General features: G+C 35.8%; 1 protein-coding gene across 2 annotated transcripts in view; it reads right to left on the reverse strand.

The window, feature by feature from the left end:
- UTRN (utrophin) overlaps positions 1-27,626 on the reverse strand; it is a 348,379-nt gene that overhangs the window by 76,601 nt on the left and 244,152 nt on the right. For both annotated transcript variants that reach the window (XM_042895118.1, XM_042895112.1), the window contains one exon: positions 10,581-10,710. In XM_042895118.1, coding sequence (XP_042751052.1) covers positions 10,581-10,710 — 130 coding nt within the window. The remainder of the gene's footprint in view (positions 1-10,580; positions 10,711-27,626) is intronic.

Genomic DNA, 27,626 nt, shown 5'->3' on the forward strand with positions numbered 1-27,626 from the left:
AGAAAGGACAAGAGCAGTTTGCTATTTGATCACTTATCACCATCTTCTACCCTACCCTGAAGGATATATCTTTTCTTATTTGCTAGGAAAAAATGAGGTATACTGAGTGCCAAAACCAGTTGCAACTGAATAACCAAAACCAAAATGATCACACACACAGCCTCCAGGTGTAGTCATGAGAGATGACACTGATTATTTCAGTAATTTGCTTATATTTAAATCCCTAGTCCCTGTTTAGCCTGTAAAACATAGGACAGCCCTCCTCACTACGGACATGTTTCATCTCTTATTATAATAAGCACTGAGTCAGACAGTGGCATATCTCTTCACCACAACAGGTGATTTCAAACCAGGCTATCTGTAACAGAACACTTTTTCTTCCTGGGTCTATGATTTCCAACAGATCCTACCAACTGCTGCTGACATGGGCCTCCCTGAAAAAGTCACAGATAGATTCCTGCACGAGGGAAGAGTTTTTCACTGATGACAAGCAAACAAAACTAGTTCTCCTCTACATAGCAACCTTGCAGTCTCTGGAGGCAAAGAAATAAGCAAGAGAAATTTGACATAAGGCAGAGAACAGCAGGAAGAAAGAAATATAGCAGACTTCAAAACTAAGTCCAGTGGCCTTCTATTCACTTTGACATAAAGACCTTAGAAAAGGTTTACCACATTATCTTTTGCAATTAAAATTCAAGTGGCGTCTATGAATAAATTATACATAACAATATAAAGATGAAAACAGCATTTTTGTCAGAAGACAAATAAGACATACAATTTTTAATATAACATCTTTAAGGGTTCACCTGGGGAGAGGGGGTGAAAAAGATGGAGATAAAATCTCTCAGCTGTAGGTTACAGAATGAGTTCTTTCAAACAATTGAGAGGCATTTGAAGAAAGAGTAAAACACATTATGAGTATTCAGGCTTACTAAAATATTGCAGTGACTTGCAGACTGTCATAAGCAAATTAGTCAAGAGCACCACTCATGCGTATTTTGCTTGCAAAGGTAGAGGCTAGCTAGGCTTACAGATACTGCAATGGCAAAAGGGTGTTTCAGAAGCAGAATGTGGAGAGGAACAGTCAAGACAAGAACCTGTATCATTTAACCAGTTGCTGTCTCGAGCCATTTACTGGAGGAGATGGTTCAAATGGGAGGAAGATTAAGGCATCATTATATACATATATTATATATGTATATGTATATATATGTATATAATATTATATATATATATGTTATATACTATGCATATATGTATATATATATATATATATATATATATATATATAGGTATATCATATATATGTGTTATATGTGTAGCTCCAGAGTACAGAAGCATGGCATTAAACCATTAACCATTAAACCATTTAACTTTGCAAAACAGACAATCAGAATAAAGATGAAGACCAAAGAGAAACTCTGATAAATTGTACCTTGTCTCCTGAATTCCAGCAATTACAGTAGAATACATCACAGGAAATAATTACAGTAGAATACATCACAGGAAATATAGTTCTGGGATGACCTTTATCCCAAGATTTGCAAGAGATTTTAGGAAAAGAAATAAAGTTTCAATTCTAAACAAACAAACAAACCTTTTCAGAGAAAAGTTGCTGTTTCAGGGAAAAAAAAAGCAAGCTATCAATTGCTTACTTAAAGATACCAGAGAAGTTATGCTGTATTTTTGGAATTATTAACAGTTACATTTCATTAATGACAATCAACTACAATCCAGTCACAAAGGGACCGTGCATAATTGAAGTCAAGACTGTGCAGCACAGAGGGAAGCTGTAACGAGCAGCAATGTTGAGTATCATCAAATGGACAACCAGGCCCTGCCAGAGAAAGCTGCAGGATCTTAAATGAGGACTAAGTATCTGAAGGTGGAACACTTTACAGAAGGAAAGGAAATGCTGAACTTTGTTGAAAAGAGAAATAAAGTTGCAGACCCAGTGGAGGAGTCTCCTTGGTTGGCATTGTGCAACCGTGAATACAGAGGGACATTACACCAAGAAACTGGATCAAGTGGAATTTGCACATGTACAAAGCTGTCATCTGCCTTTCTTATCCAACATCACATATTGGTATCACCTTTACCTTTTATCAAAGTCAAAAACTGTCAATTCTGTACAGGAGAGCTTTATATCAGAATGTCTTCGCACTTCCGAGATAGATGATTAACAAGTCATTTAAAAATGAATATTTACTTCACAAGGAATATCCAGAAAGCTTTAACAAGAGAAGCTTTTGGTTGGGTATGATTGTTCTGAAAAAACAGATTCAACAACTATTTCTCACTCCAGCAGAATCAATAAGAAAAAAAAAATTAAAATGTATAGCTACCAATGAAAATCAAAGAGGAGAATAATGGCCTGATGTTACTTGTCTGATCAGTTACAACAAGGCAGCTTTACTCATGACAAACCAGTCACATAATCTGGGAAGGAAAAAGATTCCAGACTGATAGGGGTGATTTAAGTGTCCCAACAGAACTGAAAACAAATATTTTGGAAGATCATTCATCAAATCAGTGTCATTGTGCAATGGAATCTGCCACCTATTTTATTTGAAAAATATTAATGCCTTGCAAGACTGCTTTATTTTATGAAAGTCTTCGGAATGCTTGTAAACTTGCCTTAAAAAGACATTTACTGGAGAAATAAAGCTAAATACACATTTTTATGAGCTATAAAGCCATTCAGCTTCTGTTCAGTTAAGAGAGAAATACATCTTGCATGACTTCATCTTTTCCATCACGAAAGCCCAACTTATTAATGAGCACCACATTACTTATTTCAAGCATAGAGCACATGGCAAAGCACAGAATTGTAAACCTAGTATCATTAAAAATATTTTAATGGAAGGAATTTTCTTCTATGAGTTTAAATTTGTTTCATCAATCTGTCATTACACAAACTGTCAGACACAGTTCCTTTATGTTGCAAAAAAATGCTACACATTACTTGCAGCTCTTCATTCCTACTTAATACAAAGTCTTCCAAATGATCAGGTTGTTTTTTTGTTTGTTTTTTGTCCTTTCTCTTTTCTTACTTACTAAATTATCTCCATTTTAGCAGCTTCTCAGAAGCAAGGATTGCTCTGTTTATGAGGGAAGGAGGATAGTAGCTGACCATGAAACAAATGTTTCTTTAGTGAAAAAAAACCCTTGATTTTAATGAGCATTTGTTTGTCACACGAGTTGTTTCATGTCTGTACAGAGTGCCTTGGAAAGAAGACTTCCAAAACTGAACAAGTCTAGAAGTAAAAATTCCTTACACAATTGCACATAAGGAAAAAACTTCAATATGGAAGTTCTCAGTGAGGAAAGTTGCTCCTGCTTAAGAATTTATTTTAGACCAGATAAGCTATTCTGGCTATGGCAGTTTTGACTCTAAACAACTTTGCCTGAGCTAGTGATCTCTTTCTGTCTTGCCAAAGTTACATTAACTACTCTTGCAATATTTTTGCTTCACTTTACCATTATGTAACAACATTCTTCTCTTCCTTGATTCAATCAATCTTTTCAGGAAAACAACGAAGCGTAAAACTACTGAAATCATTATAGACAACTTCAGAGCATGTGAACAGGCACAATGGCACACTGTCAAGCTAGTTAGCAGAAGAGCCAAGAGCACTGTTCTAGCTGTCTGATGAAGACTTTATCTTCACTTCAGTGAAAGCATTCACTGAGTTTCTAATCTGGACCAAAAACTTCATTCAGATGTAACAGGAAGTTCAAAGAACAGTGTGCAAGTGGTTAATGTGGAAATGCAGCAATTAGTTGGACTAGTAACAAGGCATGTCACCTTTTCTATTCTAGTTCAAATATCTATTGCATATATAATTAAAAGAAATTAAAAAAAAACCTCACTCTTTTTTGTCTTAGTCTATTTTGGTTTTATTTTATCAAAACAGAAAGTTCTTCAAACCAGAGACACAATCTAACAGAGTGAATGAGAAAAGTCTGCAAAATAAAAGACAAGTTATTGTTTGCCTGCAGAAGATAGTCCCAAATTCAAAGAAAATGAATAGTCAGAGTTGCTAACTTCAGACATTGAATATTTCTGGAGAGGGACTGGATTATTTATCTTCAGATAGAGATGTAAGAACAATACTAGCAGATACACAAATCCCTTACTGGTGGTTGTTCATATTTGCCAATGGGTGGTGGTGGGGAAGAAAGGAGATGGATGAAACAAAGAGAAAATAAATTTCAGTTGAGGGATAATGAAGTTATCTGATTTTATCCCAGATCACAATACAGTATAGCTCACAATAACCCCGAGATTGTTATTTAAGCAGTATAACCAGTGTAATTTATCAGCACAATCAAAACACACAATACTTCCCAGTAACAACCAGGCATTTTTATTAAATGCTATGCTGTGATCCAAAGCACTGTGAAAGCCTAAAGATTGTGTTGCTGAAGGAACACAAAGCAGGTATGAAAAACATTTTAGTCTGCATCTGCCACGAAACCAGAAGTATTGTTACAGCATCAAGAATCTATAACATCTTCTTCCAATTTCTGCCACAGAGAGAGTACTAATAGAGAAAAAGATATCATCACTGAATCCCACTCACTCTAGGCAAGCAAAGAAGTAGTTCTGTGTTTCCTCCCATAACACTGTAACTGCAGACTACCAAGCCTTTTATTTCTTCAGAGATCAATAAAGTTTCTTTTCCTGGCCCAGAAACAGAAACACAGCTTCTAACGACATTAAAAAAAAAAAAAAAAAAAAAAAAGGCATCATTGAAAAAACAATAATAAAAAAAACCAACAAAACCAAACCATACACCAAAAACAACCAAACTAAACTACAGACAATTCAGACAGGACAATAGATAGTTTTGACCCTTGACATCCATTTCTAATCTACATTGCGACTGTAGAGACAGATCTCTTACAGACCAAGCTTTGATGTGTTTAAAACAAGGCAGCATTTTAAGAACGTGGCTTCCACCTGGGAAGCATCCTGTATAAAACTGGGCCACAGCACAGCATGTAACAGTACTTATATCCTGAGGTTAAAAATAAACATAAAATAATAATGATTTTTTAAAAATAATAATAAAATTAACTACTAATTAACCACTATGGCCTCAGCCTGTTTCCAGTATTCAGCTGTTAAGAATTCCGAGTTAAACTCCCCTCAGGTTTCATTCCACACCACTCAGAAAATCAAAACAACTTCCTTGAATTTTTACTAATTCAACTCCAAGTAGGTTACTGTTTAGATGCTGCAAGACCAATTTTAAAGCTCCATTTAGGTGACCTTAACTTGAAGGATAACAGAGATCTATGTATTTGAAAAGGGAGAAAAATATTTTATCATCAAGAGATTTTCTCATGGGTAGATGCATGTTTCAAATGCAGTTTGAGCATCACCTAAAACACAGGTAGCAATGTTGAAAACAGTATAAGTAGCCTCTGGGCATAAGCCCATTGCACTCCGTGCCCACATGCTCTTCATTCTTCTGTAATGCTCAAGATTTCAATCCTCAGCACATCTGGGTAGGAGAGAACAAACACAAATTCCAGTAGCATGTGACGGCTATGTCACAAGTAGTTTAGAACAGAATTCCTGCCAACTCTATACAGTAAATTGACTATGTAGCTACAGGAAGGTCTTCCTTGATAAGAGAAAAGGTAACGGCAGAGAATCTATCTGAACTTGTTTAGCACTAGGAAGGAAAGAAGTTTGATTATTATGTCTGAAACAGAAGAATATTTTGTGTGGTTGCATGTTTAAAATACCTGCATGTAGTTCACTGATACATTTCTCTTAAAACACAGATGTGGTTTATGGGGTTTTCTATGCTTTCAATTAAAAGAAGTTAACAGACAGGAAAGAATTTTAAGTGATGTGTTTATCACATGACCTTTGAAACCAAAAAAAGCTTTAGAAGCTAGGAATCTGAATCAAAACTATTACAATAATGCAGACTCCTGGAAATATTCTCAATTGCAGGGGGAATCACTAATCTGCTAAGATGCTAATTTGTGTTATCTACTAAAAAAAAAAACAAACAAACTCCACTCCCTCATATTACAGCAGTGGAATTTTAAGAACAGAATTTCAGAAAAGCTGTATCATTGGTCTGCATAACTCTAGGGGCAGGAAATACTATTTCCTCCCCCCTTTGTGCAACCCATGGCCAGTAACCTTAACAAAAAGCCAGCTCTAACTCTGGCTTAGATCTAAAACTGTTCACAAAGTTTATTATAATTTTAAATTATAAATTTAATTCTTGTTATAATTCTCCTACATCGTGGAAAAATGGCAACAAAGTTAAAAATGCAAGTATTTCTAATTTCCTTATCCTGACTACTTATAAAATTCAGCAGGCAGCTTGGTGGATTTTGTCAATTAGCTCCATTTGGGTGCTGAAGTTAAAAGGCAAGGGAAGGATCAAGTTTGATTTTTTTTTTTTTTTTATAACATTGCCTCTGTAAGGAAATATGGAAAACCAAAGTGAGAATAAAAGACAGCCAATAAAGAATGATGAGTGATAAAATGAACTTTGAAGGAAGTTTCCTGGAAGCTGAAGAATTGTGTTTGACTGCCAATTACTGCATGGTACAGCTGAGTGTTGACAAGGCAAGTAAAAGGGCAACACAAGAGAGAAGAACTCAAGGCTAGCTCATAACCTGATTTTCCATTCTTGTGATAAAGCTGAAATTAACAAAATTATAGTCAATATCAGGTTAAAAAGGAACCAATAACAGATACTGTACTGTGATGTAACAGTGGACATATTCAAATTAATCTTGCTTTGTCAAGGTCAAAACCAATTCTTACAAGTTTTCTCTTACATCTCTCACTCTTTGTCCTTGCAACACTGCTTCCCCTGGCATGACAAGTTCTAGGGGCTAAAAAGAGAGGGACTGGATAAGGCAATCAAAAAGAGCATGTAAATGCATCGGTCAAGGTCTGCTCTCAGAGAAATCCCTGTTGCCAAACTTCTCCCAGTCAGGAATCATGAACAATTTCAATTCCTACAGCAAGCATGCAAGGACAGAAGCGACAACCCATGTAGAGCAGTGCCTCAGCTGCTAGTACATGCTTTATATATATAAAATCTGAATGAGAGCAGAAGTTGCACATAAATTACAATAAGATTCACAAGCAGGTAATGAGAATCCTCTCCAAAAGGACATGATGTGCTGTCAGAACTGTAATGCTCAGTAATCCGATATTCTGTTGATGAAAACATCTGTGCAAATCTCCCTGGAGAAGCCTCTGTACAAACAAGCAAATTTTTACTTGAGCATCAGAACAAGGAAAAAAAGTCCTGTCTCACCAGAACTGAAATTGAGGTCACTAATTGCAAATGAGCCTGTGTGTGCTGTGGGTTTTTGCACTGTTTAAATTTATGAGACTTTTGAATTTAGAACCTTGGTTAACTGAAACTATCTTTACAATTTCTATTTCAAAAAGGAAAACAAACAAAAAAAAACCTTCTCAGATATTGTCACTACTTCATGCCTAGGCAGAATTACTCTTTTACTTAACAGCCCAAGTGCAAATCAGGTGAAGTCAGACAACTAATACAAAGACTGAATTAGATTATGATTCAGTTTTCTTTTGTAGTGCGTATTTATAAAGGAATAGAGAAAGCTTCCAAGATGATGCCTGAGAAGAAAAGATATCATAGAGTTTATTTTTAAATATTATGAATATCTGTAAAAGATGTTCTCGCAAGGTAATTTTTTTTCAATTACATTTTGATTGTATTATGCATTTCAAGGGGATGTGAAAAGGTTACTTAGATTATCTTAATTCATTATAATGTACAAAAGAGTCTGAACTGATGCCACAGCAGAATCACATGGCAAGACTTCATTGCTACTTTATTGCAGTCTCAAGTGAAAAACTTGAGACTGAAATAATCATGGGATAACTAGTCCAATGTACCCTGAGTTCTTAAACAACAAGCAGCATTTGCTTTGTCCTTTCCTTTGCACAACCTGAAAGGCTGGATATTTTACAACCTCTTTTGATTAGCTAACCCTGCACCTCAACAATTCTGTTTTTAGATTTAAAAAAAAAAAAAAAGTAAATTCAAGAAATAGTGATTTTCCAATTAATGCTATTATGAGTTCCCCAAAAAGGTAATGTTTTTGCTACTTGTAGTATAGCTTACAATCCAAAACCATGCTCTTCACCTTTAGCAATGTTAAGTGTACTTGACTGATGTTAATGAGCAAACTTTAATGTATTGCAGAGAACACAACGACTGAGAGGCTAACAGAAAATAAAGCATTAAACATTTTAAAAGCAAACAAGCTTGCACTCAAATCCTTCACTAAAAATCACTGTACATCTCTGGATGCATTCAAGTTTAGTGGAGCTTTCTGGAGATAGGTGATATCATTTGTCAGAAAAAAAAAAAAGAAGTACTATATTCAGTTTTGGGTGAAATTTAACATCTTCTGATATATAAGAGATCAGAGGAGAAGATTCAAAGATACATTTTGGCCTGAAAGTCTATTAATCTACAGAAACACTGCTTCATATATGGTTCCTGTGTCCAGGAGCTGGGAAGGAATGAGTGAAGCTGAGAATAGGAAAGGGGAAAGGAAAGGTCTTCTTTTAGTGTTTGTCTATTTGTTTCTCATTATTGACTAATTACGTATTTTAAGTGGCTATAAATAGCCTATTTTCACCAAGTCTGTTCTAGCCATAGCATTAGCTTTCAAAGGATCGATCTCCATCTTGACTCATAAGCTTTCTCATCTGTATCCTATCTATTTTCCCTGCACCCAGTTGAGGCACAGCAGTGGGGTGCATTGTGCAGCTGGTAGCCAAGACTGGCTCACTCTGCACTCTGAAAAAGAATATGTATGGAACTGAGCATGAGGAAGGACAAGGACAGTAAGTTCAAACCATACCCACACAGGCTCCCAACCCAAGCATATTTGATTTCAGTGATGAGTAGACAAGACACACTCACACATCATTTACAGACCATCTACTTGGTTGTGGTCATTCTATTTTGCAGTTTACCACAGCCATCAACTTTCCTGCTATTCTGTTATCATTGTCATCTGTAGCTCACAGGAGTTTAAAGTAATAATAACAGTAATAGCTTTTAAATTACTTTAAATGATGCATATCATGTGAAGTTTGGTTTTGCACTTTTATTCAGCACTGATTAGACCACTGATATCAGCCCCTGCTAGAGAAAGAACATTTGACATTGGTAACATTTAGTGCATTGGCATCATTTCTACTAGGTAATTCAACAGCTTTTGAGACAAAGCCTGTGAACTCTCTACAGAATGAGCAAATTTAAAAGTGAACTTTTCGTATTTCTCGACTCTGAAGTTTGTTGTGGTCTAAAACAAAGAAAACATTACCAGGTGCAATATATCAAACAAGAGTGTGAGTAAACTTAGCAAGACAAGCAGAATGCTTTTAAGAGTCAGGATTTCAAAAACCAAAGAGTAAAACACAGCACAGCATCTAACTTAAATCACAGAGCAAAAAATGGCTTTACTCACCAATATTCAAACTTCTGCAAAAAGCTGAATTAGGGAATAGGAAATCACAAGAAATTTTGCACAAAAGTTACACTGTCAATGCAGGAAAGATTAGCTGCTTCCAGTGAACAAACCTGAAAAGTTTGCTATAGAGATTCAATGATGCATAGGAAAAAAACTCAACTCCTTACAGAAGCTACAAGCCATAGCTATAGAAGTAGCTTTATACTATTATAAATTATATAGAAGAGCATATTATTCACATTCTACTGCAGCTGATATTTTTGTAAACGACTACTAGCTTTTTCCAAGATGAATTCTTAAGTAACTAAAAGAAATAGGATTTTATTATGAAGTGGCTAATGTCTGAAAAACATTTCTGACTAAATTATACTTTGATTATAACATATTTTCACTGTAATTACAGAGATATTTGGTACATTTTTCATAATTTGGGGATTACGGGCCTAATAGGGAAAAATTATTACCTTCTTGATGGACTCTGATACTGTGACAAATATCTTGACAAATACTAAGTAAGTATCATTTCTAGGAGAGTTGTGTTTCATTCCTTAGCAATAAAATTCATCAGAAGATTTGAATCTTTATGACTCTGTAATGACTGCCTTCCCTAAAGCTGACTTGTTTTACATCTAATGAGATGCAATTAGAATACATTCTAATGACAACATATTCACAGAATACATTCATTTTCATTTGTGGGGTAAAATTTTGTAATAATGATGTAAAATATGCATCTTTTATTTGCTCCTCTGAGTATATTCAAGGTGTATACGCTAATGTAAAGAAAATAATGAACAGAACCGATGATGTGTTTTACATCAAAAACCAGAAAAGGAAATGCAAAAACTTTTCTTCTTTCATTACAAACTTGAATACTTCCAACCAAAGCAGTTTAGTAATAGTTCAAGGCTAACTCATTGGAAAAAAAAAAAAAAAGTAATTAGAAAGTCATTAAGAAAATTCTGAAGCCTAATCAAGTAATTGCGATAGAAAACACATACTAGGAAAAAGTAGGCCCTTTTTCTTTCCATTTGACTGTTCTGAACAGGAAGATAGTATTTTCCAACCTGCTTTTGAATGTACGCTCCTTCTTGGTTCCTCAGGCCCCTCAATTGGTTGATCAGCAAGGAAAATCCGTGCCTGGTCAACAGCATTGAGAATGGTTTGCTCTTTATCCTTCAGTTCACGTCGCAGAGCCTTTTGCAAAGAGAAAGAAGAATGTCATTTGTATTTTGATCTTATAAACAACAGATACCAGACCATTTTCCCTTATTCCACATCTGAGTGGACTCGTGTAGCGATTCAGACTGCAAGATAAAACGTCAATTTTATGAAACAGAAATGACAAGAAATGAATTAAGGTTAGAAAGGTTATCATTACAGAATTAACTGGAATAAGTGAATACAAGAAAGATAATAATGGTAGGTTTTTAAAACACTTGTCTAACAGGAACTGAAATTATTACTTTGAACTTTAAACAAAACTAATCAAAGGTCTTATTGATAGTAATAAGATTGCTAATATATAGTAGATTGCAACAGAATATATCTTCTTTTTTTGCGGAATAGAAAGAAATTGTATCGACTGAAAGTTCAGATGACAATTTCACAACCTCTAAAAAGAACTGCAAAACTACTTCCTTAGAAAACTCTTTTTTTCTTTCTCCCATTATCAGTATTCTTACAATTTGAACAATATGTAACCACAGCTTTATGATAAGAATATATTCTTAACACATACTTCTCAAATTAGCCAAAAATACTTTAATCTTTACATACAGAAACAATTAAATCTCATATGCAAGGGGAAAAAAGTAATTTCTCTTTATAATGCTTCCACGATAATGGAAATGAATTTCATGATGTTTAGTTTTGTAGTGATTATGACCTTTTTAAAGGGTTAATTGTAACCGTCCTTTTTACAAAAGAGTAGTCAGTTATATTTCCTATGAAGCATTTTCCTCTACTCATTTTTAAGTATAAATCAATCTCAACTAGAAAGAAATTGCTTTATATGATTTATTTGTACTACTTTCTACCAACCAAAAAAGAAATATTATTTAAATATTACTTCAATGTTCTGCTTAATATCTTCCAACATTTTTTTAATATCTAATTAGGAAATCAATGCTCATTTTGCTGACATAATCTGCTCAGTCCTCTCTTCAGCTAAGAAAAGCAGTTAGCCAGTGTTAATAACAAAGCAAAAGCTTCAAACTACAGAAAATAGTTTATAGTGTAAAATAAGGGCAAACAGAAGAAAAGGCTTCTTTTCTCCAAATTCCTCCATGTGGTGGAAGTGTTAAGCTTACATTCCTGTCCAGGGTACAGGATGAAAATACTTCTGGATGGCTGAAGTCACTTAGGTTCTCCTGTCTAGGAAACATGAACTACCACTAAATTCTTATTTTCCTACAGATTTCTTGCACAAGCTTTTCTTGCATAATTGTTTTTCATTGTTGTTGGAGAAAAAAAAAAAGAAAAAGACTCCTTTGAGATTAAGCTTCTCAGAAGCATTGCTAATAACTTCAGGGGGACAACAGAATATCTAGTTCAACTTTTTCATAAGAGCAAACGTCTAGAGGATGCAAAGCTCTGCATGGATGTAGCAATTCCAGCAACAAAGGCTATCATCCATCTGCTCCTGGAAGTCAGGCTTCTAATCTTAAACAAGCCTTAATGAGAAGCCTATCCTAAAACTGAGTAATAGAAGTTTTGTTTTAAGATTTCATCCATTCCAAACAATACTGTATCTTGAAGAAGCTGTTTCAAAAGTGTTAGATTATTAAAGACAAATGATGCTTCTCAGAATTCCTCCCAAGATTATGTTCTGATTTCTTTGTTGCACGCAGACAAAACCACTTAGCTGAAGTGAAACAAAGAAATGCTGCTGTGCTGCTGCCGTTGTTCTTTCATTTTTTCTCACTTCACCAGTGCTGCCTCAGATACATACAGTTTCACTAATGAAACAAAATCATTTACAGAGCAAAATAAAACATTTTTTCATAATAGACCATTTTCTCTGTAATTCTAATTCATGCAAATGCTAAGCAACAGCAACAAAAAAATTAAAATGAAAATGCAACAGAACTAATACTGCATGACAACACAGTAACAACAATAAGATTACCCTGCCCATTATTTTAAGCTGCCGTACATCAATGACCTTTCAGTACAGAAAACAGTGACTTTTTAAACTTCTATTTAGAATCCCATGACTAAGCCTAACCAACAAACTATTGCCTTTTAGATCTTCCAACCATGTTTGCCAAGCATTCGTCTTGCAAGGAGAGGCTGTAAGAGCTGGACTTGTTAAGCCTGCAGAAGACAAGTCTTTGGAATCACAGAATGGCCAGGCTTGGAAGGGATACTCATGGATCATGGACCTCCAACCTCCCTGCCACATGCAGGGCCACCAACCATTTAATACTAGACCAGGTTACCCAGGGCCCCATCCAATCTGGCTTTGAACACCTCTAGGGATGGGGCATCCACAAACCCTCCAGGCAGCTGTTCCAACACTCACCATTATCACAGTGAAGTAGAGAAGGGACATGATAGCTGGTTTCTACAGCTGGTTTGATCTGATCGAATAGAGCATTCTCATCTAAAAGTTGGACTATAGACCTCCTGAAGTGCCTGTTCACCTGAAAGAACTCACGGGTCCTGTGGTTCAAATCACACTACTGCTTCACTATTGGGGACAATACTCTGACCAGGGCTGCCTGTTCTGTGAAGCTCTGTTCCTGTACAGTAAACCAATTTTGTCCCAGTTTTTTAAACTGTTTTTGTAACTTGAAAATCCTTATATGCTACACAAATTCTTCAGGCTTTTCTAGGCTCCACCACCAATCATTCAGATTCTGCCTTGACCACCACGTTCATTCTTCCAGCAGAAAAAACATTCACACTTTCAATATTATAAATGCTACCTTATCCTTCTCTTCGGAAAGCTCTTCGGTGCCAGAAATACTAAAGTACCAGCCACTTGACTTTGGCCCTGCAGGCAGCAAGATGTTATTCTCTGCCAACACCCCATCCCCTGCAATCCTTTATCCTCCTCATCTCCCCAAATTTTCCCACACTCAGTTTACTTCTGCTCCAAATATTAAAAAACAACAAAAACTAATCAAAATATGCCATCTTCCATTACATTTATAGAAATTATATTATTTCCAAAATAATGAAATTATTTCAGTCTGCATTTCACAGTCCTATCGCTGATTACTATTAACCCTTGCTTTTAATACAAAAAAGAAGTCTTCAGAACAGCATTAATCCTGCATGTATGGTGGCAATAGCAATAAGCAAAATAAGCCCAATTTCTTTGTGAGATTTAGTACGTAGTATGCACACCAAGCCCTACAGTCTTAAAAGTTTTATTGACAAGTTGACGTATCATAAAAGCAACATTCTTAAAGAAGTCCTTCAACATACACTGGAATAAAACTCTTGGAAATCACCCATACAAATCTTGAAAACATTCTATATGCAGAAATTTATTTCAGCAAAGCGGGAAGGCAGGAAGCTATTATCACTATTGTACAATTAAGGCTCCTTGGAGAACTGCATTCAAAAATTACCCACTTAAAATGCTTTTGGTTATTAGAACCTGTGTGGATGCATAATTAAAACGCTATCTTAATTTTTAATATCAAAGAAAAAGAGGCACTATTACTTCAGTATGAAAAAGGAAATGTTTCTCCTTAGAATTACTCTTAGCTTTTTTTTCCCCATGTAGTTTTCCAAATATTTCCAAAACATTAAAAAAATATATATATTTTCATATATATGAGGTTATGTGAGATTTTGGGCTCAGAAATTTCAGAATCTAGAGATGGATCTCTTTTGCTGTCTTGCCTGCTTAACACAGTGTGTTCATCAATTTTTCCTGATCACCTTCAATAAAACTTCAATCAAGTCTGACCTCAGAGACCTTGGATTTAATTATCTGCTCCCTCCTTCCACCACCCCTGCCACCAAAGTTGTTCAAATTGAGATTTTAAGATTATCCTAACAATGAACAATCTACAGACTTTGGCCCATGTACCTCATCATTATGAAATCATCCATGTCATTTCTTACCATTAATAAATGTTGACAATAAAATCTTTTAATGTGAAAGAAACTTTGCATATGTGAAATATTAACACTGAAGTAATTTATGAGTAAAAAGCATTAAAAGCCCACCACAGATTTCTGACATTAAAGTGTTTAGGCTTTTTATACTACACATGTAAAAAGCAGCTTCAGAACAGCTATTCAGACTTGCATGGCTTTTTTCCTCATTTCTTCAGCAATACTCAATTTATTTCCCCATCTCACTTTCTTCAAGCAAACAAGAACAACAATGAGAGTACATGATGCAAGAATAAGCACATATATCAACAATACCCTCTTGTCCTTCCAGGCAAACCTCTCTGCAACAGAACAAAAAAGAAATCTACTTAGAAATCTAATCTTTAGCTCAAATATAATCTGACTTGAGTGGAACGAAGAAAAGTTTCATTGGAGAAATCACATCTACAAGAACACTACAGAGTAAAAATAAGTCATAAAGAAGCCAGCAACTAACATAAAGGCTACAATACAGAATTTTATTATTGTATTAAAGGTTTTTACAAAATAAAAAGTGCAATTGTGTTTTTTTCATGTCTTATACAGTTTTGTTAAGATACCTCCCAAATGGCTACTCAGAATGGATGCACCTCTCCCAGCAGAGAAGTATATGACTATATCCTATCATTCTTCCTTTAAGGACTAAAAAAGAGCATTTGTATTGCTTTGAGGGTTACATAGGTTTTGGTAGGAGGAGAAACTCCCTGGATCTAGCTATTCTTTACATGGATAAAAACAGGTCAAAAATTAATACTCAATTTTTGGTAGACATGAAATAATAAATGAAAGTATGGCAAAAAGAGATCCTTCAGGTTAAATGACTGATAGAATAACCCAAGAAATCACTGTACATGATTCTGCTGTTTACCACTGACTCATTAACGGGAGGGATCCAAGTAGTGTTACACACCTGGTTTGTAACTATTACTAATCATCGACTTACTCTCCATTTTTATTTGTTCCTCTTTCAGTAACTGTTTAATAAAAGTTTTTCACACTATAACTTTGGAAACCTATATGACATTTACTCTGTTAAATCAAGATAATTCTAATCTGTTTGTCCTCTCAATTACGTAGATGCTTATTACTTCTAATATAAACTCTTCTTTCAAGCTGCCATTTCCAACTTAACTGCCTCAATTTACAGCTAAGAACTTGCCTAAACCAAGGCCTTCATTCTGTCAGTAATGCTTCATATCAGAAGCCATTTCCACATTTAAGAAATTACAACACTAGAAAAAGTTTTGCTAGTCATGAATTTTCACACAATTTAGTGTACACTGTAAGCACATATTTCCTTAAATTGCACTTAATGTTATATTTCAAGCATATTAATTGAGCTTCCATAATTACACATGGTTGATTTACAGCCTTTTTTCCTGTTTTGAATGGTACAGACTTGTACAGAATAATTCAAGGAGCAGACCAGCTTAACAGCTCCAACAGATGAAGGCAAAGCTAATTTCAAAGAAAACACATGGGATATTTCTTAAAAATGGAACATATTTAAATCAAGTGTCATTATGCACTCCTTCAAGGAAGTAAAGATGCATGTTATTGCGGTTTGTATCTCTTTATCACACTGTAGCTTCATATGCCAATCAGCAGCTCCTGTAGCATTTAATTACCTACTCATCCTTAGTCTGCACCAGGTGCTTGCAAAGCTTCTGTTACTTTTATAAACTAAAATGAAATGGAAAAATCATCCATGGCATATGGCAGGATGAAGAGAGTAAGTAGGATAACTGAGAAAACTTGGAGACGAGGCTGTTTACACAGATCACACAGAGATCAAGGTTGTGACAGAATCTTTGCCAGCTGTCTACATTGTTAAAGAATCAACAAGACGGACAAAACAAATGTAGCGTGCTTAAAAGCTGTTCCTTCATGACAGACAATATTTAATATAAACACATATGCACAAATTTTCAGCGGTACATATTTTGGTCTCTGGACACAACTCCATGCAAAATTAAATTTTATAATGCACATACCCCAGGTGATAAAAAATGCATTCGAATAAAGAACAATATTTGAGATGGTGCATCTTACCACGCATCTACCTGTTATCACTTCCTACTCAATCTGTGTGGCAACAGAAACCAGGAAAGAGAAAAATGGTGCATAATATATGACAATTAATACCTGGGGATGTGCATGAGACTTATGCAGCACAAAGAGCTCTACAGATGAGACCTAGCTCAATGTGTTTGGGTAATCAGTGACAACAGTGACCAACATCAGAATAAGGAAAGAAAAGTAAGGATCATAGAGAAAAAAGAGCCTGTCCAGAGCCCTCTGTAGGGTCTTCCTACAGTCTCTGGCAGATCAACTCGGTCAAGCAGGATCTGCCCTTCATGGACTCAGGCTGGCTGGGCCTGATTCCCCTGGAAGTTCCATACGTGCCATGGAGTGATCTCACTCAAGATATCTGTAATAAATACATTTTGATTATTTCAGATTCACTTTTTCAAATGGAAGAATCTAAAATTAAATTTTGGAGTTTGGAAGTATATCCCACAGCACTTGCACAGCACTTTAGAAACGGCCAAAGACAAGTGAGTGACGAAGACTGCATTTTCCCTGAATTGTTTCTGTTTCCTATTCACCACGTTGCCACTACTGCTGTGGTGGCAATACAGAGTAGCAAAACAGAGCTGCAGCTACTAGGGTGCCTGCATAAACAGCAAAACAAAATCAACAGGAATGTAAAAGCACAGGTTTGGGCAAAAGACAAAATGAGACTATGCACACAGGCAATCTTCTGCAGCCAAGAAACGTTAGCTTACTTTAGGCTTTCCCCTGAATTTCTCAAAAATGATGCTTCAGGCCAGAAATGGGTGCTTCTTCACTGGGACTATTAATCTCTTTCCCTTCCCACACCTGTCTGTGGATGAGAGGATGTATTAATGGCTATTCAATGAAAAAAACATCCTGGTCTGTGTACCCTTTTATAGACAGGTATTATATAAAAGAAGCATCTATAACTAATTCTTAAACAAAGTAGTTTAGTAGCTATAGTAGAACAGCTTAGATCCAAAAAGACAGAGGATAAACTCTGGTTTATCATCTGTTGTTCCAACTTTCAGAAATATTACTTTTTAAAAACTAATAAATTGACAATCTCAAACAGTAAGTATTTATGTGCTAATGCCTTTGTTAAGAAAGGGTAACTGACTTCCTTCTGATGTTGTTAATAGTAGTTCAACAACTGTAAGGCTATATTGTTCATTTTCCTTTAACAGCATTTTAAAAGAATAAAATGACATTTTGAAGCCCTTTTGGAAAGTTTTCACTTAAAATAACCTTGCAGAGACTTTGAACAGACTCCTTTGGGCACAAAAGAGAATCTGATACTACATAATAATGGCAGAGCTAAGCTTTATTTTAATATAGATTGCACTTAAAAGAACTTTTAAAAGCATTTACTGACTTAAAGAACACAATGCTACGCTTTTTCTTAAGAAAGAAAATGAAATAAAAACTGATTTTCACACAGTTAATCATTTGTCAATCATTAATGAGAACCCGCTCTAGTCTTTTGAGAAAGAAGAACTTGCTTCAAGTCCTGCATTCCCTAGAGATGCTACAGGAGCTAAATCCAAATAGGGATGAAGGGAAACACTGCTTAATTGAGCAAAGGTTACAAAGCATAAGGCACAATGATGTTCATTAATGTCTTCCAAAAATGTTATGTAACTGGAGTTTTTATTTCCCAGCCCACTGAAGAGAAACTTTATTATTTGTGTTTCTAGGTCACTGATAACCGAGTCTTGGCTACCCTGAAAAGTCTGGTACTGGAAAGCGTGGGATGCTTGTAACCATGTGATTTACAAATACGTTGCAAAATCTACTCTAGAACCCTGAGCTGTTGCCAAAGACACTGTCTTCAAGACAGATTTTCGAAAACGTTACGATTACTGTTCTATGATTACTGTTCTTTGCATAGAAGTAATCTGAAAAGACGAAGTTGTCCGCATGCACACATTCACAGCTAAACAATAAATTCTCACAAGGATATCCTCTCCTGACTTTTCCTGAGCAATTGCTGGAAATTTGATTACTTTGCTAAACACTCTGTGGAAATTTTGTCTTTTTTTTCCCTTCTTCTATTTCATGAAAAGCCATTTTTGAACATTCGATTCATACTTCACACTTGTCTGTATCAAGAGAGGTTTTCTCTTTCTATGATTAAGCTTACTTTTATCAGTGACCACACTTATACCGTGCCTTTATGAGTCCTGTTCTCTGTTTTTCTTTCATAATGATATGCTCCAGTATTGTAATGGGAAAAGCAAGCAACAGTATCATAAATATTACAGATGCCTGCTATAATACAATGTTTAATTTGCTCATCAAGATGGCTTTTAAGCTAACTCAGCTTATTTTGGTCTGAAGACATTTTTGGACAGCAGCTAAAAAGGGCAGAAAATCATTAAATTTTATGGCTCAAATAAAACTACACAAAAATGGAAGAAAACAGGCTTGTTTAAAATTGCTGTGCACAGGATAAAAAAAAAAACATTATCTCTTTAATGGTGCTTTTACAAAAATATCCATTTAACATACCTAAGCAGGATTTAACATAGGAATTCATATAGATTGCTCTCCACAGACAGCAAAATGCCTGACTTGGAGTGCAGAGCCTGACAGAACAAGAGAAAAAGAGGATCATGAAGCTTTCTACTCTTTGGGTAATCGGAAATAGAGTTTATTTTTACACAACAGCAGTAATCATCATGCAAGAAGTGAAACAATTCTCAGATGCCAAGGTGCTTCTAAGTACATATTTAATTTTACATCACAGAACTACAATGTGCTTTTCATAAAGGAAAATTAATCCCAGCAACCATTTTTATTGAAACATGGCAGCCATCCTGTTTCAACAACCTTGAAAGGCTAGAAGTTTAAAATTTGGTCGATTTTTTTTTTTGTTTGGTTAGGTTTTGATTTAAAATCTAAAGGAAAGTCTGGACTAGGTTTGCAGAGCAGAAGAGCATAAAATTTCTGGTTTTAATTTTTCCTAGAGAGTGCATAGTTCATACTAAAATTATTAACCATTACTTGTGATATTAACATACGTTTGTTTTCAAGAAGTGACCAAGCACTCCATTTTAGATCAGGGCCAAATAGAGGCAATTCAATTCCAGCCCACAAATATTTTCTCTGCTTTTTTTTTTTTTTTTTTTTTTTTTTTTTTTTAAGACATAAACATATACACATTGCAGCTGTTACATAATACACTGTGCCTTAACCTGTTTAATTATAAAATGCCAATATACTCAATGAGAACGTGAGAGTCCTACAGTAATCACTACCTAAGTGCATCCTGGCAGTGCCCTTCTGATGAAAGAACAGGTTATTGGTAGTGATGTTCTCCTTATTTCAGAGAAGGCACCAACCCACAAGGTAAGGAAAACTGAACCACAGCTGAAAACATCCCATCCAATTCTTGACTTCGTGAGTGGTCTTATGAATGCTAGTGATATATATTTCTGCAAGAGCCATACAAACTTAAGAACAAGCAGTATAAAAAACAACGCATTTCCAAGCACTCTTTTTAGATATTCGGGTATTGCTTTGTCATTGACTAATATTAGCACACTAGAAGGATGACAGGTTGTAATGTAGTAATCACTTCACAATTACATTGTAATTTATTTTTACATTTAGGCATTTTTCAGGACCGTATCTAAAGTTAAATCAATTTATGCCAGCTATACAGACTTGATCACTTGAGCAAGACAGAGATGTCTTCTACAATAAGTGCCTCTCCTTTACAAGTCACTGGATGGCAAAAGTAATCTAATATCTGACATGAGATACAAAGGTTTTAGAAAGCCCAACAGTGCCTCATAATAATGAGCAGACTTTAAACATGAGTTGATATTTAAAGGGCTGTGCAGTCCTTTGAAAAAACAAACAAACAAAGAAAATGACACACACACAAAAACACCTGACCAAGTGGAAACAAAATACGCAGGAAACCAGGAAAACAAAATTCTCATTTCTCCAGCTTTTTTCCTTTTGGAAAATGTACTGACATCCATTACTAGCCCAAGTAATCCAAGGGATCACGAAAAAAGGCCAGTCATTTGTCTTGGATACAAGAGTAGCAAACTCGTGCCACTGTCTGAACAGCAGTTAATTATTATCACTGATTTTTTATTTTAAACGAAATTGTTGCTTTAAAGAAAAAGGTGTCATCAACCATCGTACATCAGACATACGTTTCAAAAGAAATATTGATAGACTTTCTGCCATTTGTTGAGAAATGAGGGAGAGGGAGAGGAAGAGAAATAAGCCTCCTCTATTTGTCCCTTTTTCCTTTTTTTTCTTTTTTCTTTTTAATCTCTCTTATTTTTTTGCCTATCCCTTACAATATCTGCTGGTGCCTGATGCACAAGAGGTTATAAGAAGTTTTTTACTAAACCAGAACATTTATCCTAACATGCACAAAGCCATTATCCAGACAAAGACTGACACTAAGAAATCAATTAAAAAAATGTCTGCCAAGAAAAAAGACAAACCTCCACAACAAAACATCATCATACAATGCCAAACAATGCACAGCAGTTAGTCTATTTCTAATGTACTGTAAGAGATTATACTCTCTAAAGTCAACCGTTAAGATGGAGAAATATATAATCTAAGTAAGTTCAAATTCAAGTGCAGCTGTTCCACGTACCTATCTAAAAAACAGATTTTACATTTCTTGTTCCATCTACACTGAAGTTTTAGCTTACTTGATGAAGCAAAGGAGATTGATGTCATTAATGTTAATTCCAAATAGTTTCAAAATGGGAAACTGCAATGCATAACTTAACAGCACAGCTTTGGACAGGTTTTACTACTTAATTACATAGACCTCAAATGAGATTACAGTGGAAACACTGACAGACGGTCAAATTTATATCTCCTCTTTATAGGTAGCAACTGGTAGAATTTCTGCTGATAATTTATATCAGATAATACTCAGAAAGAAAGGCAGAGGAGGAATAAAGTATGAATAAAAGGATTTTTATATGCATCCTAACAAAGCAATGCCTCCAAGCTGACAGAAAACACATAAAACATCTCTCTGCATATTAAATGGGTTATTACTCAATTTCACAAAAGTACCCAAATATTCCGTTAGTACTAGAAACCCTGTACATCCGCAACATCATCCCTCATTTCCCTGCACTGTACAATAGCAATCATCTATCTCTTCACATAAAAGAGAGAAATTATTCCCTTTTCTTTGTTTGTCAGCAATAGACATTCCTGTGTTTGTGTAGTCTTTATTTTTACCAATCACTGACACTGGCAGTGCTAACGGACCATCAGATTCTGGTTTCAGACTGGGATAATAATACTACTTACAAGTTGGATGCTGAACTCTTGCTCTTGAGAGAAGAGTCTTAAACTCAAGTCACCTTTTGTTCCTATTGAGGGATTAAAGTTTCCTCTGCATTTCTTCAAACAAACATCAACAACATCTATTGAGTTTGGTCTTGTAAGCTACTTTACTATTAAGCAGTACCTCCTAAATCACTGCAGAGGTCTTGAGAAAGAGTTATTAAATGCAGTGCACACTCCAGACACTCAAAAGGTATATTACTGCATGCAGCCCTATGTATAATCAATGTATGAAGATAGGAAGTGCTTTTGTTGAGAACACACCAATGTGTCAAGTATGTAAAATGTTTCCTGTAACATCAGTCTCCTTAGTGCAAGTGCACATCAGGGCCCTTGCTAATGAACTGCCATCATCAAAAGAAATTGGTTGTATCACATGAAATCAATTATGAATTATAAATAATCAGAAAAGGGAGATCACAGCAAAAAGTCTCAGATGAGTATCTCCTGTATGACAGATGCATAAGGGGAAGAATTCTTCCCCCTGCAGACGGAAGCACTGGCACAAGCACACTGCTGAAACTCAGTTTGCGTAGGCTGCACTGAGCGAACAAGTCTTGAGCTGCATACACAAAGGTCGCTTCAAAAGTAATGCATCCTATTTATTCCCACAGAAACTACAACTGACACAAAAAGAACAATAACAAGAGAGCAAATTCTCAGCTACAAAGCACTATTTTTCAACATAGTCACCACTATTAGCTATGTACTTTTGCTAGCGATGAACAAGTTTTGGCAATCTGAAACATTCTCTGTTTCCTTTATCAAAACAAAAAGCACAGCTACTTATTTTTTTTTACCAATTACAGACTGTGTTTAGACAATAAATCAAAATGCATGCAATTATTTGCTGTAAATTAAGCTGGCACCACATTGTGCCCTTCCTTCCCTCACCCTGGTTGCAGCTCAGACAACGTTAATAGCACACCTGTATTTGGCTGATGCTGAGCAGTGGGTGCGCTCCTGGGACCGGGCCGCACAGAGGGGCAGAGCTGCAGTAGGAGCAGAGGCCAGGCCATGCTGCAAGCTGTGCTGGGCTGCATATGGCCAGTGGGCTGGATAGGCCAAACAGACAACTGCGTAATTATCAAAAGGAAGACAGACTGTTGCCTGATGCTGTATTCTCCCTTTGCAGAAAACAACCAGAGTCATAGACAGGCAGCAGCAGAGAAGCTATGCAGGCTTAGAACAAAGTCCTATTTGACAGTACCAGTTGAAGAAGTCATATCAACTGAATGATGCTCTAAGAAGAGTTAAGTGGCTCCAAATTATCACCCAGGGCTCAACTCAGAAAGTTCTTTCCCCAGCAAACTACAGTTCTTCACTGTGCTTGCAGCATGGTCTGCTAGGTTGGATTTCAAGACAAGGCTCTTCACCAGATGGTGATCAGGCACTGGAACAAGCTCACCAGGGCAGTGGTGGTGGTGCCAAGCTTACCAGAATTCAAGAAGTGTCTGGACAATGCTCTCAGATATATGATACAATCTTTGGGTGGTCCTGTGTGGAGCCAAGATCCTTACAGGTCCCTTCCAACTTGGGATATTCTATGATTTTATGTTTTGTATTAAAATGCACTCACCTCCCTAATACTCCAAACATTTTTCTGTTATTTTACATCACCAAGATCTACTTCCCCCTAGAATTTCATTTTATTCTCCACTTTTCTTTTTTTTTTTGGAAGCTTCTGCTTTCAAAACTATCTGATCAGCGTGCCTTTGTAGAGCTTATACTGCATAGTTGGTTACTGAGGCCTGACAGATTATACTGGAGCTCTGATTTTGGCTCCTTCTCAAATATTTGGTGTCCATGAATCACTTGTAAGTATTTCAACCATCTGCTAATACTTTCAACATCTGCTCAACATGAAAAAGTGGTGATGTAAAACCACCACTGCAAAAAGTAAGCAGAGATGGGAAGTACTCTTCAGAAAAATTACTTCTTTAAATAGTTTGAGCATATTTGCAAGAGATACGAAGAAGGATTACTCTAAGGGCAACAAGACTGTTTCCCTCTGGATGCACACTTCTTCAGCTGGTTCTAGTTGACATCAGAAGATACATGAAAACACACACATACAAAAAGAGAGAATGTGACATATATCCATACAAGCCAACTGCATTAAAAAAAAAAGTAACGCCCAACTGTGATATCTCAAATTCCGCTGCAGAACAGCAATGCAGTGGGTATCACAACACTGTTTTTGATAGCTGTTTGCTTGTTTGTTTTAAGTAGTAGAGGGATTTCCCTCATTGTGACTCACATCTACAATAACAACAAACAAATTCAACAGAAAGTTTTCCTCCCTTCTCAAATAGGGAAGGTCAAAACTGGTAACAACTTGCAATAGTCTGCACTACTCAAATAGATCCACTTCTGCCTCTGCAAACTAACTTTATGAAATACAACAGCCTTGCTAAGTCTCTGAATTTTCAAACAGATGATTAACAGTGTCTCATAAAAGTAACAGAAAGCCCACCTGGAGCTGCAAATTAAACTAAGCAAATAAGCAAAAAGAGAAGCTAAAGGTACATGAAAAAAAAAAAAAGTCGGTTTTCAGTCAACCCTACCAATAAGAAGCCAGAACTAAAATATTGCTGGAGTTGTAAGGCACTGGAACTGGCTGCCCAGAGTAGTTCTGGGTGCCCCATACTTGGAAATCAGGTTGGAGGGCCCCTGTGCAGCCTGATCTTGTGGTTGACAACCCTGCTTCAGCAGGGGGTTGTGACTGGATGAACTTTAAGATCTCTTCCAACACAAACCATTCTATGATTCTAATGTACGTATACTGAGTCATAATTAAAACAAACAAACAAAAAAACCAACTGGGTAAACCTGACTAAAAAATGTGTTTCATAAATTGTATTAAATCACCCAATGACAGGTCATGCCCTTCTAACTAAACAACTGAGTTTGTTATTTTATTTTAACTTAATCTTATTAATATGGAGCCTTGCTGCAAACATCGTCATTAACTACTTTTTGGAAGATCACAAAGTGGCTTTCCCATTTATGAGAAAGAAACCATTTAATGTAGCTGACACTAATCTGGGGTCAATTACTGGAAGACAGAAGCACTTACAGACTTTCTTCCATGAAGCAAGGTAATATCCAGTTAACTCTGCTACACAAGTATTTCCCCTAAAAGAGCAGACACAGATCACAATACTTCTATTACTTATGCTCATTTACTTCATTTACTTTTTCTATTTTTTTTTTTCCAGTATGAAAAGGTTAGACTTTTTTGGTTAGTTGGTTGCTGCCTTGTTTTTTGTTTTGTTTTTAAATTATTTGGACAAAAGAACTGACAAATTTTCCATGTAGTAAAACCAAAATCTGAAATAAAAATCTGAAATAAAATAAAATAAAAAAATCATCATTTTCTTAAGAATCTGAGAACATGAAATCAAACTATTTCTCCTTAAGAAGCATGGAATATACAAAAGCCAATTGTTATTTTTAGTCTTGAATACTTAAAAGCAAGCAGTATGACATGGCAAAGTTACCTAGTAAAGGCATGAAGAAAAACAGAAACAAGAAATAAAATGCAGAAATAACAATAACACAGTATACACATTTTAATGTCTTAAAACCAAAAGCAGATTTTTAATTTTGGTTTTGGTTACTGAATCCTATTAACAATACTCTAACATATCTGCAGTAATATTTCCCAAAGAAGTAAATAACAATTTGAATGTAAAACATGCAAATGCAATGCAAGCAAGACAACTACATATCGATTATCTACCCTAGAGAGCCCTACTGTAATATGTATAACAAATACGGATTTTAAAAGCAGTAAAGGAATCTCACTTATTTATTTATACTGTACGTAGTACTGGAGTGTTCTGACTTTAGTGCTTGCAACTCAGGAAAGAAGTAATTGCTTTTTTAGGAATCTTTCCACATTTACTTACAAGTATAATAAAATCTGGTAAGTGTGTTCAGTTGCTCTGCGCAGATTCTTAGACCACATCATCATTTTCCAGGACAGAATAAAGCAGTACGATTAACATCTGCCCTGCATTTGCTCTTTCATTTTCTCTCCAGCTAAAGAAGTCTGTTCAGAAAATACCTCTGCTTTTACATGCTATGGGTTTTTCCTTTCCTTTTTTTAAAATACTGTGTTATGTTTACTAACAGCCATTCCTCCATGTAAATTTACTCTGCAATTTTAAATTCAGTGTTGAGAATAACAACTTTTCCCTTCTCTGTCAGTGCTGCTGCACCACCATCATGAGAAGCATAAATCAAAAGACTTGGATGAAAAAAGGGTTTGAGTAACTGAAGCTAAACTATGCTCACCATGCTAAGAATCACTTAGCAGTCAGAAATGTCAGATGACATTAGCTGCATGTTGATACAGAAGAGCACAAAATCATAAAACCACCCCAAACAAGGCTGACCTATTGGAAATAAGTGATTTCAACCAAGCATGACTGCCTTGTAGCTTCAGACTCCTCGGCACGTCTCTCTCTGCCCATATGCATCACCTCCTTTGTGCTCATCTCTGTCCACTGCCTCCAAGCTCTGAGCATCTCAGAGCATCGCAAATACAGCATGACAGGGAAAACTGCAGATCACTTGCACATTGCTGCTGTTGCAGAAGCTGCGATTGGTTCCTGTAACACCTCCATGCAAAGTGAAGCAACGCTGCAGAATTAATTCATCTTTGTGAAATGACAAAACAAACCTAACTGCTGAAAATCAGAGATGCAATTTTAAAAACCATTTATTGCCTTCTTTTGTGCAAGAAAGGGGAATACACAACTGGGCCTTTCTCCCTCACAGAAGAAAAGCTGTAGAAGAGGAAGTGGACTTTTCTTTCCTAAGTGATAGGGGTCAGACTTGGATATTTATTATTGCAAAAAATAGTTTATCTTTCAGTGAAGTTTCTCAGCACAGTTCTTCTTTGACAGAGTGGACATAAATTAGGTATGCACATCTTTATAAGCACCTTTTGAGATAGCTTACAATTGTACAAATCTAGCACTGATCATCTTGTTACTGCCAAAGCAGTAGCTTCATTTTAAATATATTTAGATATATATAATACTAAGGCTGCAATCTGATAATCAGAAAATCAAGATGCATCTACAGCTTCGCTGAAGAGTCAATGACAGCCTGATCATAAGCTTTCCCTTCCCACTTTGAAAGACTAAAGTCAGTCAAATACAATTAACAAAATCGTTTGTTCTGCAATTAATTTTTTTTTTTTTTTTTTTAACTTTCTTCTAAATACAAACCAAACACATCCATAGGACAGCTTTTCAATTCTGTGGACTCATCTGTTATCTATGTCACTTACATTAAAGACTTGTTTATTCTAAAAAATCCCTTTCGGTGGCATAGAGCTTTACATATGGGCCTTGCCACTAGATAGTCTGCCACGCTTTCAGTGCTTCTAGTGCCTCCTATCACTTGTGCACTTCTTTTGGCAAGAAGCCTGTGGTATTCACCTAGGCACATTTTCACAGCTGGTGGTTGCTTTGTGGATCAGGGAACAGTCACACAAGTAAAGCAGAACACACAGATTCTGATTCACACTCTAAAAGGAACTACTGTGTAAGGCTGAACAGGACTCTGTATGGTTTCTA

The sequence above is a fragment of the Lagopus leucura genome, unplaced genomic scaffold (assembly GCF_019238085.1).
Source record: "Lagopus leucura isolate 7727_CA_CO unplaced genomic scaffold, USGS_WTPT01 Super-Scaffold_73, whole genome shotgun sequence".
Taxonomy (NCBI): domain Eukaryota; kingdom Metazoa; phylum Chordata; class Aves; order Galliformes; family Phasianidae; genus Lagopus; species Lagopus leucura.